This window comes from Haliotis cracherodii, unplaced genomic scaffold, assembly GCF_022045235.1.
Source record: "Haliotis cracherodii isolate W230 unplaced genomic scaffold, xgHalCrac1.p SCAF_17, whole genome shotgun sequence".
In the NCBI taxonomy this organism is placed as follows: domain Eukaryota; kingdom Metazoa; phylum Mollusca; class Gastropoda; order Lepetellida; family Haliotidae; genus Haliotis; species Haliotis cracherodii.
Genome location: NW_027266272.1, coordinates 28562686 through 28582415, shown reverse-complemented (window position 1 = coordinate 28582415; position 19730 = coordinate 28562686). Strand labels below are relative to the sequence as shown.

General features: G+C 40.7%; 1 protein-coding gene across 13 annotated transcripts in view; it reads left to right on the top strand.

Annotated features, from left to right (window-relative positions):
* LOC139465037 (5'-AMP-activated protein kinase subunit gamma-1-like) overlaps positions 1-19730 on the top strand; it is a 391629-nt gene that overhangs the window by 326733 nt on the left and 45166 nt on the right. For all 13 annotated transcript variants that reach the window (XM_071246715.1, XM_071246718.1, XM_071246712.1 and 10 more), the window contains 2 exons: positions 17015-17130; positions 19127-19172. In XM_071246715.1, the coding sequence (XP_071102816.1) occupies positions 17015-17130; positions 19127-19172 (162 nt within the window). The remainder of the gene's footprint in view (positions 1-17014; positions 17131-19126; positions 19173-19730) is intronic.

Below are 19730 nucleotides of genomic sequence, written 5' to 3'. Positions count from 1 at the left end.
TAGTTTTGTTTGTTTGTTTGTTGTTTAACGCCACACTCAGAAATTCCAGCTTTATGATGGCGCTTTGTGAATAATTGAGTCTGGACTAGATAATCCAGAGATTGATATCATAAGCATCGATCCACACAATTGGGATATGATGACATGCATCAACCAAGACACCGAGCCAGACCACCCGATCTTACGACAAGCATAGTTGCCTCTGTGGACAAGCATGGATTGCTGAAGAATTATTCTAACCCGGATCACCCTGGGTCAGTAACCTTTGGATGTTAGAAGAGGTAACTAGTTGGGTGGATGTTCACTTGCGCCCCATCATACTGGTTTGTCCAGTCCAGACTGGAGAATTTTACCAGCTACTCCCATCTAGCAAGAATATTATAGTTCTGTATGTGGCTTTCAACAAAGAACAATATCTTGTAACCATAATACAAATGTGATAAGGTCTCCATGGCAACTATTCAATATAAACAGTAACAGTGATTTGATCTCCAGGTGCTAATACCAATTAAACATAGATCAGTGGACATGATCTCTACTTATTATAGCTAATGCAGAGCTGTTCTCTTCAGGAATGTTACAAATCCATTTGTTTTCATGGCTGTGCTTAAGATAAAGTAGTGTTATGTGGGAGTATTTTCATGTTGAACTTATGAAATGATAATGTATGGAAAATATATCAAGTCATTACAGATTAAAGAGGCATAAAAGCACAGCAGTATAATTAGTACTGAATTCATTCCTAAAATGAATGTTTTAGAAGCTGTTAGTATGTATATGAATTCTATACTTTTATTGTCACAAGATTTGAATCAGATTTATTTGTTTCAAGGGAGGTAACTCTGGATGGTATGTTATGACAGTAATCTGATGAATTACCTCAAAAGTTGGGGAAGTTGCAGTAAAATGATCTTGAATCTTTATGATAAATAATTAATTTTGGGTGCCTATTCTTGAGCCTGTCTTTATAATGTCAACCGTTCTGAAAATGTATCTCTGTAACAGGTCTGTTGGGTAGCAAAGTGGTAAAAGCGTTCACACTGCAAGAAGATCTGGGTTTATATCCTTCTCCTCTGTAACTACAGTGTGGCATATTAATGAGGGCTTATAGGTAGTGAATAAAATGGGGTATATTAAAAAATCAAGTGTATTTTATACGATGCCTTAACCTCCAGTGTTTTTAACGTTTCACTACGAAAATGGCATTTAGATATGGGGGCATTTAGATATTACTTCCCAGTGCTTAGATCAGCATTATGTTTACGGAGTAGTCGGTTAAAAAAAGCCCACACACATAGTGGACTAGCTGTCAAGTTCAATCCAAAATGTGAAATCAGGTCTGCAAATGTGGATCGGCAGCCTGTAGGGGAACATGAAGACAGCAGGTTCCACTTTCGTTTCATTACTGCATTTCATGATTTGCAAATACCTGACTGGTTTTATTGTGTCATTAGTTCCAGTTGGTACAACTTTTACGAGGTTTTATCATGATTTGGATGGAGTAAAAAAAAGTTATGGACATTGCATGTTAATTTTTTATGATGCAAATTTTACTCCTTACATTTACGATTTTAGCTGTTTTAAACAAAACACTTATACCCCATCAAGACCTTCTTCTCTGCACTGAGTTTGACACTGTTGATGCCTTATTTGCACGAGGTTTTCTTGTACTTGATAATGCCTGGATTGAAGTCATTATTGGAATTGATTCCTGTACAAAGAGATTATTGATCTGTTTGTGTAGTGCTGTGTATGTAGTGGTGTGGTGTTGGTTGGTAGATCAGTTAGGTTGGCTCAGTCCGGCTGTGATCTGTTTGTGTAGTGCTGTGTATGTAGTGGTGTGGTGTTGGTAGGTAGATCAGTTAGGTGGGCTCAGTCCGGCCGTGATCTGTTTGTGTAGTGCTGTGTATGTATAGTGGTTTGGTGTTGGTAGGTAGATCAGTAAGGTGGGCTCAGTCCGGCCGTGATCTGTTTGTGTAGTGCTGTGTATGTAGTGGTTTGGTGTTGGTAGGTAGAACAGTTAGGTGGGCTCAGTCCCGCCGTGATCTGTTTGTGTAGTGCTGTGTATGTATAGTGGTGTGGTGTTGGTAGGTAGATCAGTTAGGTTGGCTCAGTCCGGCCGTGATCTGTTTGTGTAGTGCTGTGTATGTAGTGGTCTGGTGTTGGTAGGTAGATCAGTTAGGTTGGCTCAGTCCGGCCGTGATCTGTTTGTGTAGTGCTCTGTATGTATAGTGGTTTGGTGTTGGTAGGTAGATCAGTTAGGTGGGCTCAGTCCGGCCGTGATCTGTTTGTGTAGTGCTGTGTATGTATAGTGGTCTGGTGTTGGTAGGTAGATCAGTTAGGTTGGCTCAGTCCGGCCGTGATCTGTTTGTGTAGTGCTGTGTATGTAGTGGTCTGGTGTTGGTAGGTAGATCAGTTAGGTTGGCTCAGTTCGGCCGTGATCTGTTTGTGTAGTGCTGTGTATGTAGTGGTCTGGTGTTGGTAGGTAGATCAGTTAGGTGGGCTCAGTCCGGCTGTGATCTGTTTGTGTAGTGCTGTGTATGTAGTGGTGTGGTGTTGGTAGGTAGATCAGTTAGGTTGGCTCAGTTCGGCCGTGATCTGTTTGTGTAGTGCTGTGTATGTAGTGGTCTGGTGTTGGTAGGTAGATCAGTTAGGTGGGCTCAGTCCGGCCGTGATCTGTTTGTGTAGTGCTGTGTATGTAGTGGTGTGGTGTTGGTAGGTAGATCAGTTAGGTGGGCTCAGTCCAGCCGTGATCTGTTTGTGGTAGTGCTGTGTATGTAGTGGTGTGGTGTTGGTAGGTAGATCAGTTAGGTGGGCTCAGTCAGGCCGTGATCTGTTTGTGTAGTGCTGTGTATGTAGTGGTGTGGTGTTGGTAGGTAGATCAGTAAGGTGGGCTCAGTCCGGCCGTGATCTGTTTGTGTAGTGCTGTGTATGTATAGTGGTCTGGTGTTGGTAGGTAGATCAGTTAGGTGGGCTCAGTCCGGCCGTGATCTGTTTGTGTAGTGGTGTGGTGTTGGTAGGTAGATCAGTTAGGTTGGCTCAGTCCGGCCGTGATCTGTTTGTGTAGTGCTGTGTATGTAGTGGTGTGGTGTTGGTAGGTAGATCAGTTAGGTGGGCTCAGTCAGGCCGTGATCTGTTTGTGTAGTGCTGTGTATGTAGTGGTGTGGTGTTGGTAGGTAGATCAGTAAGGTGGGCTCAGTCCGGCCGTGATCTGTTTGTGTAGTGCTGTGTATGTAGTGGTCTGGTGTTGGTAGGTAGATCAGTTAGGTGGGCTCAGTCCGGCTGTGATCTGTTTGTGTAGTTCTGTGTATGTAGAGGTGTGGTGTTGGTAGGTAGATCAGTTAGGTGGGCTCAGTCCGGCCGTGATCTGTTTGTGTAGTGCTGTGTATGTAGTGGTCTGGTGTTGGTAGGTAGATCAGTTAGGTGGGCTCAGTCCGGCCGTGATCTGTTTGTGTAGTGCTGTGTATGTAGTGGTCTGGTGTTGGTAGGTAGATCAGTTAGGTGGGCTCAGTCCGGCCGTGATCTGTTTGTGTAGTGCTGTGTATGTAGTGGTCTGGTGTTTGTAGGTAGATCAGTTAGGTGGGCTCAGTCCAGCCGTGATCTGTTTGTGTAGTGCTGTGTATGTAGTGGTCTGGTGTTTGTAGGTAGATCAGTTAGGTGGGCTCAGTCCAGCCGTGATCGGACAAAACATTCTACAGAGCTGGCATCAACATGTCACTTGAGAAACAAGTCATAGTCGAGACATACTGCAGTCTGTGACCTTAACCCCTTGTTTGAAGCCCAACTTACAATTTGATTGTTCTGTGCTCAGTAAATGATATACATATACGAAAACAGACAGTCATGGTAGCTAGCAGTAAATGTGTTTATGATGGGTACATGGTGCACAATGTTGAAATAACAAAAAGATCAAGGTTTTTTTTATCAACTTAAAGGAAAAAATAAATGCAGTAAAACATTCATTAATCAGCTCCCTGAATTATTATTTCCTGATGATTTGGAAAAAGAAATTGTTTCTGTCGTGTGTTTTTTTTCTGTACAGGACTCAAACATGTTTAAGTCATTTCCTATTTGCTGTGAATCTTTGTATTCACCTCAGGCACTTGCTGAACTGGGTATTTAATTTATTTTGATGGATGGTTATTAAAGAGGCATATTTGTCCCATGTGTCAGCGGTTGGTATTAGCCTGAATATTTGTGTACTCGATCATGATGTGGTTTACATATTTGTCTGATGCATATGTCCAATGTTGATGCTTGTATACAGTGCAGGCTGGGGAGGAACAGCTGGACTGACGCAGTAGAATATTGTACATATACAGTGTGAGAAAAGATAGGCCTTGTCGCATTCTGTGACTCGTCATACTTTACCACATTGATCATTTTGTTGGCATGACAACCTGATCACAGAGTATTGTAGACTAATGATTATCCTGTCTGCTCAATAGTTACCTAGAGATTTGTTGGAAGAAAAGCAGGGACTCGGTACATGAACTTTCCTATTAATGATGCGCACCTGGTATATGCAGTATTAAGGCAGTTCATGAATACCTTATGGAACAACTAGATAATTGCCCATAATGACATAGTGTCATCCTTATCCAGTCCCTATAATAAATGTCCTGTAACTTAAGACCCTAGTCTGTCTCTCAGTCCTTGAACCATACTATTTTCCCTTCCGTCCAGCCCTTTCTGTAATGCAGAAGCCCTAAATAAATCAAGTCTACATTTTCCACGAATCTCCAATCTCTTGGGGGCTCCTTTTCAATTTATATGGAGTTATTTGTTTCTATCAAAATTATATATTTTCAGAGACTAAGCATTAGTCTAGTAAGACTCTTTTGACAACAATTTGTTCAGGCTCAATGGGCTATGCTTGTTGCATGTTAGAATATATCTTCTTATGCAGCCGATTTAGGGAACATCTTGTTACAGTTGTGTACGCCACATAGAACATTTGGTACAGGCTCAGTAGACAAGGTCTTGCACTGGCCATACAGACAACATCTTGTGTACATGGCATACAACAGTTATTACATGGTCGATAGACGACTGTCTGTACCATATTGTCAGCATCTAAGTGTTATGCAAGCCTTATACGCATCTTGTCAAGGCCACATTGATAACATTTTGATCAAGCCCTACAGACAACATCTTGTGCAGGCTTGATAGAAGTCAGTTTATGGATTCATTAAAGTGTGGGACCCTCTCTGTGGTCTTGTGGTAGGGCGTCCGCCCGGAGAGCGGAAGGTCCAGGGTTCGATCCCGGGCCGCGTCATACAAAAAGACGTTAAAAGATTGTACTTGTTGTTACCCTGTCTGGCGCTCGGCATTAAGGGGCTAAAACAAGGACTGGTCAGCTCGGAGTCAGTATACTGTGTCTGAGTGGGGTATTCATGTTAAACTGCGGCATGGTATCTCAGTGAGCTAGCACTATAAATCGGCATCAGTCCGGACTAGTACAAGCAGCCACACACACATACACGTGCATGCACGTCGCTATATATAAGTGCAATAATCTTGGACGCGACGTTAAACCCAATTTCACCTCACCTCACATTAAAGTGTGGACTGTATGTGTTCGATAAAAAGATTTGACCAGCAATGTTGTTGAAGCAGACGAATCTAATGCAGAATTAAATGAATAGCCAGCTTCACAGTGATTAATCAGTCTGTCTGCCAACAGCTATTTGTATTGGAAAAGTAGAGTTTATGTGTGGTTAGTTGATCCAGTGGAACAGCTTTACCTCTGGGAATTGGTCCAGTTCATATCTTTGGTTTGATGATCTGTTCATAACCAAGACCTTCCTTTGTAATGAAGTCCACAAATAGATTCGTTCTGTGTTTATGAATTAGTTCGAGAATTTTGAAAGAAAGTCGAGGAGTTCTTGTCGTAACCCTAATGTTAAAAATGTTTATTTTTATATAGGGCCCAGTGTTAAAATAATTTAGGTGCAAACCTCAAGGTCCCCAGAACCTTCCTTAGCGATGCCAACCATTAACATTTAAATACTCTCAGAGGGGTGGGGTGGAATGTTTTTGAAAAATATACTTTATTCCTTAAATACGTGGGGAAAAAGTACTTTAGCCTCAAATATTACCCTCCACCCAAAATAATTTTCCCATTTATATGTCCAGTGAAAAGGAATTGTTTTTTATGTTTCAAAGCAGAAACCAACAACTTCTGTCTCTAAAAATAATCCCAGCCAACCTCCACCGTCCAGGATATGGAATGGTGGAAGTCTAATTTGTAACACTGGCAAACAAATGTGTTTTCTGCCTGTGTTTGTTATGAATGTCTGGGTAACCTTCAGTAGGTGGACTGGTTACCTCATAGAGGTGTGCAGGGTTCCAGGGAGGGCACTTGCAGGCGGCTTGTCGTCATGACAACCACAACAGGCAGGGGCGATGCCCACCATGTTGTATTTTGTGGGTGTGACAGGATATTTAACAGCAACCAACAGCACTTGGAACAAGATAGCAAGTCTTTTTTCTGAATAACGCCACTTTAAAACAATTTCTTTGTTTTTTTACACTATACTGTCACAAATATTCTAACAATATTTCTTTTCTATCCATGTTTCACAAATTACCTTGATTTACAAATTACTGGTCCTGATTAATGTTTATTAGTATTTGTCAAGTGGACCAGCGTATTTGTTGAACCCTGGAGTGAAGTGTTTGGGATACTGACGCTTAGCTGCTGGTCTGCAAGAAGTGATTCGTGGTGTTGGTTGTTGGGGACAGTAGTACAAGGATGATGGTGGATCAATGGCAGATCAAAGTAACCACATCCAGCACACAGCACAAAGCACACAGCACACAGCACCCACTGCACAGGAAGAGCGTGTGGCAGCTAGGAGCATGGGGACACATTTTTTGTTGACAAGTTGCTCTGATTTGACTTGAATATGAAACACCTGTTGGAATATAACAGACTCCAGGCATTTGGTTAAGGGGATACACACAATCCAAGTGCTGAAGACAGGAGGACAAGTGTGTCTGCAAACAGTGAGGGAAAGATTGGGGGGGTGATCTGGATCTACTCATGATGTTCAGTTTTGGGAGATATCAGTTAATATTTTCCACTTGCGAAAGGAAGTGTTTAAGTCACGTTGTCCCCTTATCTAGTTGTTGCTATGCAGAAACCATGAGACATCTCACTATGCATGAACACATTACAAGACAATAAACTTAGATGGTCACAAATAAGTGATCGTGCATGACAGTCAGACAGATTTACACTGCACTTTACACAAATCTTGCTTTGTCAGCTGTTTACATTTTTGTTGATAAGCTGTCTAGGGATTAAAAAATACCTTCGTTAAACATATGTGAGAATAATAGATTATGGTTACTATTATGAGAATCTGATTGAAAATATAACTTACATTGTGTGTCCACATAGTTAGTGTACCCAGCCATGCTTGAAGATCCATAATTAACTTAACACAAGATTGTTGCTTCATGTCCATGCTCCTTTATCATTGGTCATTTCACAAAGTTGACATTCTTTATGCAAATCAGATGATCATGTGACCAGCCACAGATGAACTGAGGTCACAGGTTTCCGTAAGAATATAAACGGTGAGATGTGTGTATGGTCCACACTGTTGCTACATTGGACTGGCTGAGCTCGCTGGGCTCCGCTCACTGACAGCATTGACTTCTCTTCATAGCCTCAGTGCAAACTCTGTGCACTGCTAAGACTGACTAGAGGTTGTACAGTTGTACTTCTTGTTTGCCACCTTCTGAAGCTTGCCTGGCACTCACCTGCAACAGTAGTGAACTGACTTAAGGGTCTGTTTGAGTTGACATTGTCGGATCTTGTCACCATCATGAGCAAACGCAAGAGGAAGTTGAGCCTCCGGCTCCGAATCCCTAACAGTAAGTGTTGTAAAACTATTGTTCGTTTGTTTACATCTATCTGGGTCAGTTTCAAGGCCAGATCATTTGGGAATGTTTTCCTCCAAGAGGCTACCTCAATCTCTCCTTGTTTCCGTGTTTCCACCGTCACTTGGTGTTCCTGATCAATAGATTTAGAGGATAGCCTTGATATGGTGTTACAAGCTCATGACATGTGTTACTGACTTCATATCGCTGATTAACAAGCTTTGATTATTTGCAGGAGTAATATCATTAATTGCACTCACAGATATTATCTGGAAACAAAATTCAGCAAAGCCTACTCGGCATGCTTTATTACAGAGAAAATGGAGGGGTTGATTCATATTCACAGTGTTATACTCATTTATTTAATCGATTATTGGTTGGTCTCGATTTTCAACAAGGTATTAATCAGAAACTGGGTGCTTGATTATTTTTCCAATAATGTGAGTTCGTTTTGATGAATTTCTAGGGAAAATGAATTAGGAATATCAATCATGTGCAAAGCATCAAAAGTCTGATAACAAAGTTGGATGAATGTTGCTATTAAAGTGTTGCCCAGTGGTTGTGTTTCTAGTGCTAAGGTCAGACTATCTTTTTAAAATTTGGTTTACAAATCTGTCAAATTTCAAAAATTGAAATGTGAAAATGAACGAAAAGCAGTTTGTTTGTTTTTGTCCGCTGACCAAAAATAAAATGATGTTTAAAAAATCACTAATTGCAATGAGTAGCAGAGACATTTTCCCCTATTCCGTCTGTCTCTACTATTATCTTCTACCAACTTAAGATTTTGAGAAAATCAAAAAGAATATTTGAAAGTGAAATGTGTTGTTATTTCCTTTTCAACCTACCTAAACTCTTGAACCAAATGTGTGTAGCCAAAGTCACCCATTACAGCATTAGTATGGACTCAGATTATGAACATGATGAAAAGTGTTTATTAGGGGTGAAATATCTGATTCTCATATCAATATTTCATGTGATGTGTTGCAGGAGGTAGATGTCAGCAGTCATTACATGTGACACAACAGCTGGTATGGTGACTTATCTGATTTATGTCCTACCCCAACCAGTACATTTAGGTTAACTGTGCCAGACAGAAAACAAAACGCTTCCACTAACCACTGACTTGTCAAGTTAACCACTCTTCACAGACTTAGATAAATACAGAGACAGTGTAGGGATTCGGTAATGTAATATTCATAGGTCTGTGGGCTTCGAACATGCTGGGCTTGATTAAAACGTTCTACGCTGACAGTGTTTAAATCATGCAGGGTGCTGGGGAGTCCAAAAAAGGACTAGGTTATCAGGAAGGAATCAAATTGTAATTTGTTTGCAAATATTTGCACAGATCTGTATTATTTGTATAAATCAGGGTTTTAATTACTTTGTTCATTTAAGGTATACATTTAGAAACAAGTTAAGCACCACTGCTACATTATGTATTCCCAACTTCATGTATCTCTTCTACATATGACCTTGACCTTATTTTGATAAATGCGTGTACCCCCAAATCTGATTTGGAGTAGGTCATAGGCAACCCATGCTTGTCGTAAGAGGAGACCAATGTAATGGGTGGTCAGACTCCCAGTTGCATTGATCGAATGATCAATCACTAGACTGGCTGGTTACAGACAGCCATCATAAAGGTGGAATATTGCTGAGTGCGGCGTTAAACAACAAACCAAATAAATGTCATAAATACCTGCTGAGAAGTTGGTACAAGAACATCTGTGTAGATCCAGGATAGAAGTGGTCTTCAGCAACCCATGCTTGTCCTAAAAGGCAACTAAGGGGATCGGGTGGTCAGACTCGCTGATATTGTTAATGCATGTCATCATATCCCAATTGTGTGGATCGATGCTCATGATGTCAATCACTGGATTTTCTGGTCCAGACTCAATTATTTACAGACCGCCGTCATATAGTTGAAATATTGCCGAGTATGGCCATAAACAACGAACAAGAAATACATGGCTATTTTATATGGAAATATATGGTAAGAGGTGCTTTGATCTTTGTTCTCGGTGTATGTACATTATTTGTACCATGGTATACTGGTGTACCTTGTCGGCTTGCTAACTTGGTTAACCTCTTTAATTGGTCTTGTGAAGAAGGCATCTGACCTCAGATCAGGTCTGTAATAACGTCACGGTAATCGGAAATTTTATGGTCGCTACATTGTCGCTGAACATTTTAGTAAAGTGAAAAATACATCTTAGTATCCTAGGACTCGGCCAGGGACTGCCTTCTTTTGACAGGGAGGTATATAGCTGGGTGTGGTGTCATCCCACAGATGACATCGTTAACTCGTCTGACGGGGGTTAAAGTCTTTGGTCATGTGGTCAAGGGGCGGTCGGGTAGCCTAGTGGTTAAAGCGTTCGCTCGTCACGCCGAAGACCCGGGTTTGATTCCCGACATGGGTACAATGTGTGAAGCCCATTTCTGGTGTACCCCGCCGTGATATTGCTGGAATATTGCTAAAAACGGCGTAAAACCATACTCACTCACTCACTAACACCAGATCAGGAGGCCTGTGGTTCGAATCCTATCACAAAACTGCAGCAATCCTATACAGTTTATGTCATAGGTGATTCATTCCCTGGGACGGTTTCTAATTTTGTGTCATATTAAGGGAGATTTGATGTGTTCTGTGATTTATGGTTATAAATAAGGGAATTTTTCATTCTACTGTCAGAATGTGTTACAAGAGATTTGATATTTTCCAAAAGTGATCCAATATATTTGAAACCTAAAACAGCCATTTATCACTTTGAAGCTGTACAATGTCAAATTAATTTTAATGAAATCCTTGATGGTAAGTAAATGTGTAGAAGTTGGCTAGTTTGTCATAATGCCATCAATATGGGTTGATCATGTAACACTCTGACAGTATTTTATCAACATATATTGATGAATAGTCGCAGAGCTACACCTACAAAACCACTTAACATTTTTTATGTTTAAAACTATGATCCTTATATTTTTTAAAGATAAAGACCTTGCAACAATGTAATATTTGAGGCAGGCAATTTCTTTTTTTTCCAACAGGCTGAAGGAAAGTTGGGTTTTTTAAAAGAATTTTCGGGGACAATTTATTGTTTTCGAGTGTTTATGTCACTTAAAGCAATAATTGTGATACAGTTATTGAGTAGCATTCTAGAAACATTATAGCTGCAATATATGCCAGGGATCTGTTTGTATGTGACAGAATGTATGTATATATGTCAGTGTTTATGGGATCTACGTGATCAAGCTGTTAGTCACTGGGGTAGCATGACTGAACAGGGAGGCTTGATGGCCAGGAAGTCAAAAATACTTGGCCAGGTGCTTTCGCACTGACAATCATGGATGGATGGGTGAGTGGATTATGAGTGAGTGGATGGACAGGTGAGCGAGTGGATGGATGGATGGGTGAGTGAGTGGATGGATGGGTGAGCGAGTGGATGGATGGGTGAGTGGATGGATGGGTGTGCGAGTGGATGGATGGGTGAGCGAGTGAATGCATGGGTGGATGGGAGAGTGAGTGGATGGATGGGTGAGCGAGTGGATGAATGGGTGAGTGGATGGATGGGTGAGTGAGTGGATGGATGGGTGAGTGAGTGGATGGATGGGTGAGTGAGTGAGTTGAAGGCTGCTAGGGTACAATAACTTGTTGTGGAGTGCAGCAGTGTCATCTTGGAGGGAAATCCATGTGGCCCTCCCTTTTATACCTGTCAGGGTCACTGCTTGTGTGTAGGTTGCAATGATTTACTTGTTTGTAGGGAGTGTCACAAACAGTGTAGATAGCAACATGGACACACAGCTATGTTGACTGGGAGGTGATCTTATGTAGCCGTCTGCTTCGAATACATTCATCAATGTAAGCCCGCAGATTGTGATAAGCATTTAATTCTCCTTGCTCTAGTAACATTAGGTCAGCTACCTAGGCCTCATTCTACAAAGCTATCTTAATGTTACAATTGTCATAACTCCATACCCTATCATGGACTTATGATAATCAATAATCGTAGCACTAAGATTGCTGTCAAGCATTTAATTCTCCTTGTTCCTTGTTTATTATGTTTCTTTCAATAGGCTTCCTTGACCTCATTCTACAAAGTAATCCTTGTGTTACGATTGGCGTAACTCCCATACGTACTCCCTATCATAGACTTACGATAATTGTATCGCTGAAATAGCTACCTGAACTGATTGGAGCTGACTCTCTGCAGAGATAAAGTCATCTGTTATTTCGAATTTATTTTTATATACCTGTATGGGATCAGAAGAAGAAGGTTCATTGCTCTGTATGTTTAAAGGTAATGAAATAGATACTGGATTCAAATTATATTAGTCCAACAAATAGAGATGGACACGATGGTCACTCGATCACACTCACACTCACTCTCACACCCATACCCTGTATGAGTGCATTAATCTCAAATGCAACATTAAACCAACTTCACCACCTCACCATGCTCACCTTATGAAAATTTGTGGAGTTATTCATACATTTTGCAAATAATAGAAATCTAAAGAAATTAAAAACCTATTAGTATTGTATGTGCAGATAATGCAGGAGCCAGGCCCTGTCCGTATGTTGTATGTAGGTGTGAGCTGTAGTGCTGGAGACCTGCATCCCCAGCTGGCCACTACACATCCAGGGGCCAGTCAACCCGGAGACACCACAGCCAGCTCAGCTGAGGAAATTATACCACATAACCTTCCTAGATTAATCATCACAAATCGGCATCCTACCATATAAGGGCAGAAGTTTAATCCCTTTGTTACCAAATATTATCAATGTTGGATTTTCATGAAAATTCTGAAATCATTGTTTTAAGAATTAAGAGCTGAAAATGTAAAAGAGATTGCCTTTCAACCATGGATACTTGAATAAGAGATGGACAAGTTGAGGGCATTGCAGAGGACAGTTTAGATGCTTAGTAATCATTATATAAATACATGAGGCTGCAGCATGCAACAGGTGATGCAGAGATGCTGTCATCTTAGCCTTATGTTTCCGATGTTGAGATCACTTGTGCAACAGCTCTGCAAATGATGGGTGTCAAATTGAGTTATCTGTCATTTTAATCTTCATTGTCTCCTTTCTCGAAAGCTCATTTGTGTTTAAAAACACAGTGATTACTCTTAAGTCCTTGCATTTCATTTAATGTCAAAGGAAGGCGATTTAAAAAAGTTTGTTTTTTTCATGTGTCAGAGTGTTTTATTCTTATCCTCAAGGAATCAATACTTCTACCGGTACTCCACAGTAAGAGTCACAAGACAGTCATGTCGCAGGTATTGTCACAATGACTTATAAATAACCGAGTCCTGCCCAGCTCATCTCGTGCTTGATGGCTTGAGCAACGTCTTGGAGACAACCAGATCACACGTTGAAGTCACCAATTTAGACCGTTTTTTGCCTAAAGCATGAGTGCTGCTCACTGTGTCTTGTAGAGGTGCATGGTACTACCAGTATACCACCTTTTGATATGCTTTTGAATATGTAACACAATATGTTTGGAAAATACTGGTACATTACGTTTTTCAAGTGATGTATATTTTCATCTTTTTTGGCAAAGTTTATCGTAAGTGACAAGTTTCCTGTGATTGAAAAAAGCAAAACTATTCCCGACCAGCTTCTTGTATATAATTGTGTCTATTACGCTTGTGAGCATAGCAACATTCAATAAAATGGTGGATGGGGTTGTCCAAAATGTGCAGGGGGAAGTGTGTATGGGTTCATTTTATTTCGGGTTCATTAGAAAGAACACATGCAATATACAGTGGTGCGTATTGTAATACAGGAATCATTATTGCAATAAGTTGCAGTACTGAAACCTGAAAGTCCGTCACTAATGTCTGGTCTGGGGTCCATACTAGTTCGTCTATAGAAAGGTCTATTAATGCTGGGTTAAAAGAAGAATCTATTTATCCTTCTGTTTGATTAAAAGGAGTTTAAAAATACTTCTTTAGAAAGCCTTCCTCATCATTTCAAACGGTGTGAATCTTCCACAACCTGCACACAAGCTGTGCTGGACAGTTGCAAGGATCATGCTGGGCTTGGATTAGTGGAAGCAAGGGAAGAAAATGCTACTTTAAAATCCATTTTCCTACCTCTGAATTATATGGTAGTTAAATTCGGTTGCTAACACTGGTTAACTGATTGATCACATTGGTAAACAATGATCACTTTATTACTTCCATCTGTTGAGGGATTCTGGCTTTGTCCCTAGCACCGGAGATGGTCTTAAAATGTGGTGACTCTAGGACTTGGTCGATAGCGTGTTATCTTCCCCGACGGCATGGATCGATGCTCATTATATCAATCACTGGATTGTCTCATTCCGACTTCATTAGTTACAGCTTGTTGTCATGTAGCTGGAATATTGCTGATTGCTGTGCTAAAGGACACACATGCGTGCATGCACACACGCACGCGCGCACGCAATACATCCAAGATAAACTGACTTAACTCATCTATAGTAAAAGCTCACTCACTTACTCAAGTCGTTGGGAGTCCACTATCCCAAATGTTGGCATTGATTTTAGAATGTTTTAGCCCTACTATTTGCACTGATCTTATAATCTGATCTTTCTTGACCAAACAAAATTCAGAAAAGTGGCTAAAAAAGCCGACTCATTCATTAAAACTGATTTTGTCAAGAACTCAGGCTGTTCTGAGCTCTGTGACTTGGCTGATGTAGGTCGATGTGCCATGATGGTACGGATCACTGCACATACTTTCAGTCATTGGTTTACATGGTCCAACTCCATACCTTACTGTGATACCACTAGACTTGTAGTACCGCATGTTTCACAGAAGAACCTTGGGCTTCGGGCTAGCATAATCCTGACAAGCTGTGCTGTTATTGTGACCTGCTTAGCCCTGACCTATTGACTATGTATAGAAAGTAGGTGACCTGACCTTGACCTAGGGGGAAGTGAGCCCAGATGGAAGCTAATTACGCTACACGATAATACAGCAATTGTTATGCTGCACCACAGCATGAAGTGCTTACCCTTAATCGATTGTTAAAAGCAGGATCTCAAATTCTGTTTCTGCAGTGCATTCATTGTTAACTGTTTTTTGAAAACGGCAAAGGAACATTAAGCATAAAATAGATTCTAAGCATTTTAACAATTCATATGGTTCTCTTGGAAGTTTAATTCACGATTGCTGCAACCGTGTTTCATTAAACCCATTGTTGATATGGCTGGGAGTGGATCTGTTGTATGGAAGGAGGATTGAATACTGCCAGCAAGCAATGCATACTACTCAAGCAGCCTCAAGGGCACAGCAGCTAGGTGCTTTGTTTTTAGGTAGTTAATCATTTATTTCATTTGGTGCAAGTATTATTCAAGAATGCAAGTCGGATCCAGTGTTTTTAAAAGGGAGTGCTCCAAAATATCAAAATCCTCTCTCCGATAATTTTACTGCCTACAACATAACATTTGGTGCTTAAATCTGGTGGGTCCAGACCCCCTTGATCCCCATGGGGAATGTTAGATTATGGGTCTGTGTCAGTGTCAGTGCTGTCTTTGACAAAGACAGGTATTTATTTGACTTCTGATGTTTGAATAGAAAACTAAGTATGCGTCTTGGCATGAACACAAAGCAATGAGATTGTTGTAAACAGTATTGAACTGCCTTAGAGTACATTTTCCTCATAACCACTGTGTTTGTTAACTGAGCTGTGCAACTCGAGGTATATAATTACCTGCATCACTGGGAGCTGACAAATTCTTCATCAATCAGTAGATGAATGGTGTTGGTCTGCAACATTACAGCTCTCTCATATCCCTATAGTTGGTATGATCCATGTTAATGTCTGCCACACAAGCAGTGAAGATCCGGGCTAGAACAGGCCTTCAGCTACCCATACTTGCTGAACAAGGGGACTATGCATGTTGTGAGAGGCTACTAACGGGATTGGGTGGTCGGACTCGCTGACATCGTATCCCGATTATGTAGATCCATGTTCATGATGTCAGTCACTGGATTTACTGGTCCAGAGGGGTGGTCGGGTAGCCTAGTGGTTAAAGCGTTCACTCGTCATGCTGAAGACTCGGGTTTGATTCCCGAAATGGGTACAATGTGTGAAGCCCATTTCTAGTGTCCCTCGCTGTGGGAGTGCCTACAGGGTAAGAGCATCACCTGGGGTCTCGTGCGATTTGTCTGTGGTCAAATGGTCTTGTAAAGTCAACATATATGTGTTGGTTGAAGGAACCTAATAGCCTGTTATCCATGTCTAATTTCATCCTAATGAATGATCACTTTTGTTTAATTTTTAATTGTTCTTTGCTGTTCAAGACTACATTAAGTTAAAAGTTGGAGCAAGAAGAAATTTGATTAGTTATGTAAGTTATGATGTAAGTTATGGTTACCATGGTTACAGTGGAAAAAATAAGCACTTTTCTGGCTTCCTATTCCTTGTTTTGATGTGGAGATGCACCTGTACATCATGGTTGAAGCTCACTCTGTGTCCCCATGGTGATACGAAGAGTAAAACATTATTCACTAATTCACTCACTGAAAAGCCTGCAAAATGACCATTGGTCTTCATAATGATGATGATGATGGTTATGATTTATGCCAGACTGTGCCAGACGCTTTTGAAGTTAACTTGCTTAAACTTGGCACTTAGCATCTTTATTATTAGATTTTATTGTCATTATATGGACTATTATTAGCTGAGCTTACCAGACCAAACAGAATTTTACTAGATACAGGCTTCACACTAGTGAATTATGTCGCTGGCTGTTTAAGAAATAATGTTTGCTCTAACCTAATGTGAAGTGTAATAATGTATAGTTTTGCTCTGAACTATAACTGTTAAAGCACGAAGATGCTTGCTTGTGATCATAGAATTTCTGTATTCACTCGTCCTGTGATATCTAATAAAAGGAGCACAGGGAATCTCTTCAGTTTTAGAGACTGAAGCGGAGGACATGCAAACTTGGCAATTAATTGTAGACTTGCCTGGGAGTTTTCAGATATTTCATTTCAGAGTGTGCATTAGAAAACAGCTAAAACTTTAATTGTTTGATGTTTTAGGGTGTTGCTATGTCCAAGATAACCTATGCATGAACTGACATTGTTTGTTGCCCGAGTTAGCAGTTTGTTCATTGTCTGTTCCAGTATCGCCCCTCCGGTTCCAGTCCAGCAACGAGCCCAAGTCCGCACCACCCACCATGGCACGATCCTTCCAGAATGACCACTCGCATGCAATTATATACAAGTCCGACCTCATGAAGGTACACTCTTAGTTATATACAAGTCCGACCTCATGAAGGTACACTCTACAGTTATATACAAGTCCGACCTCATGAAGGTACACTCTACAGTTATATACAAGTCCGACCTCATGAAGGTACACTCTACAGTTTTATACAAGTCCGACCTCATGAAGGTACACTCTACAGTTATATACAAGTCCGACCTCATGAAGGTACACTCTACAGTTTTATACAAGTCCCACCTCATGAAGGTACACTCTACAGTTATATACAAGTCCGACCTCATGAAGGTACACTCTACAGTTTTATACAAGTCCGACCTCATGAAGGTACACTCTACAGTTATATACAAGTCCGACCTCATGAAGGTACACTCTACAGTTATATACAAGTCCGACCTCATGAAGGTACACTCTACAGTTATATACAAGTCCGACCTCATGGAGGTACATTCTAGTTATATACAAGTCCGACCTCATGAAGGTACACTCTAATTTATATACAAGTCCGACCTCATGAAGGTACACTCTACAGTTATATACAAGTCCGACCTCATGAAGGTACACTCTACAGTTATATACAAGTCCGACCTCATGAAGGTACACTCTACAGTTATATACAAGTCCGACCTCATGAAGGTACACTCTACAGTTATATACAAGTCCAACCTCATGGAGGTACATTCTAGTTATATACAAGTCCGACCTCATGAAGGTACACTCTAAGTTATATACAAGTCCGACCTCATGAAGGTACACTCTACAGTTATATACAAGTCCGACCTCATGAAGGTACACTCTACAGTTATATACAAGTCCGACCTCATGAAGGTACATTCTAGTTATATACAAGTCCCACCTCATGAAGGTACACTCTACAGTTATATACAAGTCCGACCTCATGAAGGTACATTCTAGTTATATACAAGTCCGACCTCATGAAGGTACACTCTACAGTTTTATACAAGTCCGACCTCATGAAGGTTCACTCTACAGTTATATACAAGTCCCACCTCATGAAGGTACACTCTACAGTTATATACAAGTCCGACCTCATGAAGGTACACTCTACAGTTTTATACAAGTCCGACCTCATGAAGGTACACTCTACAGTTATATACAAGTCCGACCTCATGAAGGTACACTCTACAGTTATATACAAGTCCGACCTCATGAAGGTACACTCTACAGTTATATACAAGTCCGACCTCATGAAGGTACACTCTACAATTATATACAAGTCCGACCTCATGAAGGTACACTCTACAGTTATATACAAGTCCGACCTCATGAAGGTACTCTCTACAGTTATATACAAGTCCGACCTCATGAAGGTACACTCTACAGTTTTATAAAAGTCCGACCTCATGAAGGTACACAGGTACAGTTTCTAGTAAAGTCATCACATTCAGAAAAAAAGTGATCTAGCAACTATGATCTTGATACCAAGACTGGTTTCAGCCAAAAGCTATGGTCATTATATCAAATAAACAACTATGAATTATTATTGCCTAAAAAAAGAGTAACCAAAAGAAATTCTTGACTTTTGAAATAATCACTGATCAAGAGCATCACGTACAATGGCCTCTGCAAACACCTGCGAAGACCAAGCCTTCTCTCACAGATGCACATACTGTTCATATTGTTGTGAAAATAGAAAACATGCTGTGCTTGAAACAGAGTAAACCTTTATTGTTGTCAGCTGAACCTGGAACAACAGAGATAACTTCACGTTCTAAATAATTGACCTACAAAAATATGCTGTATATTAGTTGCCTAGACCTTCCCAAGCTAAATGTCCTTAAACTGTAAAACATGATGTATGGCCTTGGTGTAATTACAAAAATAATGCAATGAGTTTGGACAAATTATGATGTGTATATTTTCTGACTTGCTTGTTGCCTACCTGTGGGGATTAACTGACACAGTTTTGATTTGTGCTGTATTACTAATAACATTGTCACCCTGTCTCAAACATGTTTGAGGTTCTGATTTAAAATGATATTATTTTACAGTTATCAATGGACTCTGATGTAGACAAAATGGAAATAGAAGATTTAGGTAAGAATATACAGTTTTGACCCCAGAGTCCAGTCCAGGGTTTGGAAAGTCAGTGAGTGTGTGACGTGCACACGTTGCTCCAGTCCTGAAGTGAACAAAAACACACGACTGGTTGACACTGAAGGTTTCTGACAAAAAAGGGGATATGCAACCACTGGTTTTGCTGGTCCAGACTTTATCATTGACAGGCTGTTGTGATATAGTGACAGCAGTTAGTTAGTGAGTGAGTATGGTTTTACGCCGCTTTATGCAATATTCCAGCAATATCACGGCTGGGGACACCAGAAATGGCCTTCACACATTGTACCCATTTCGGGAATGGAACCTGGGTCTTCGGCGTGACAAGCGAACGCTTTAACCACTAGGCTACCTGACCGCTCCTATTGTGACTGCAAATAAGTGAGCATTTACTTGGCTATGGAAGAACAGGCCCTCAGTGTCCCATGCTTGTCGCAAGACCTGGGTGCCATTGTACAAAGGGATCTTAGCGATAAGGTGATCGTAACTCCCATACTTTAACATAGGCTTGAGATCATAGTATCACTGAGGTTTTGTACC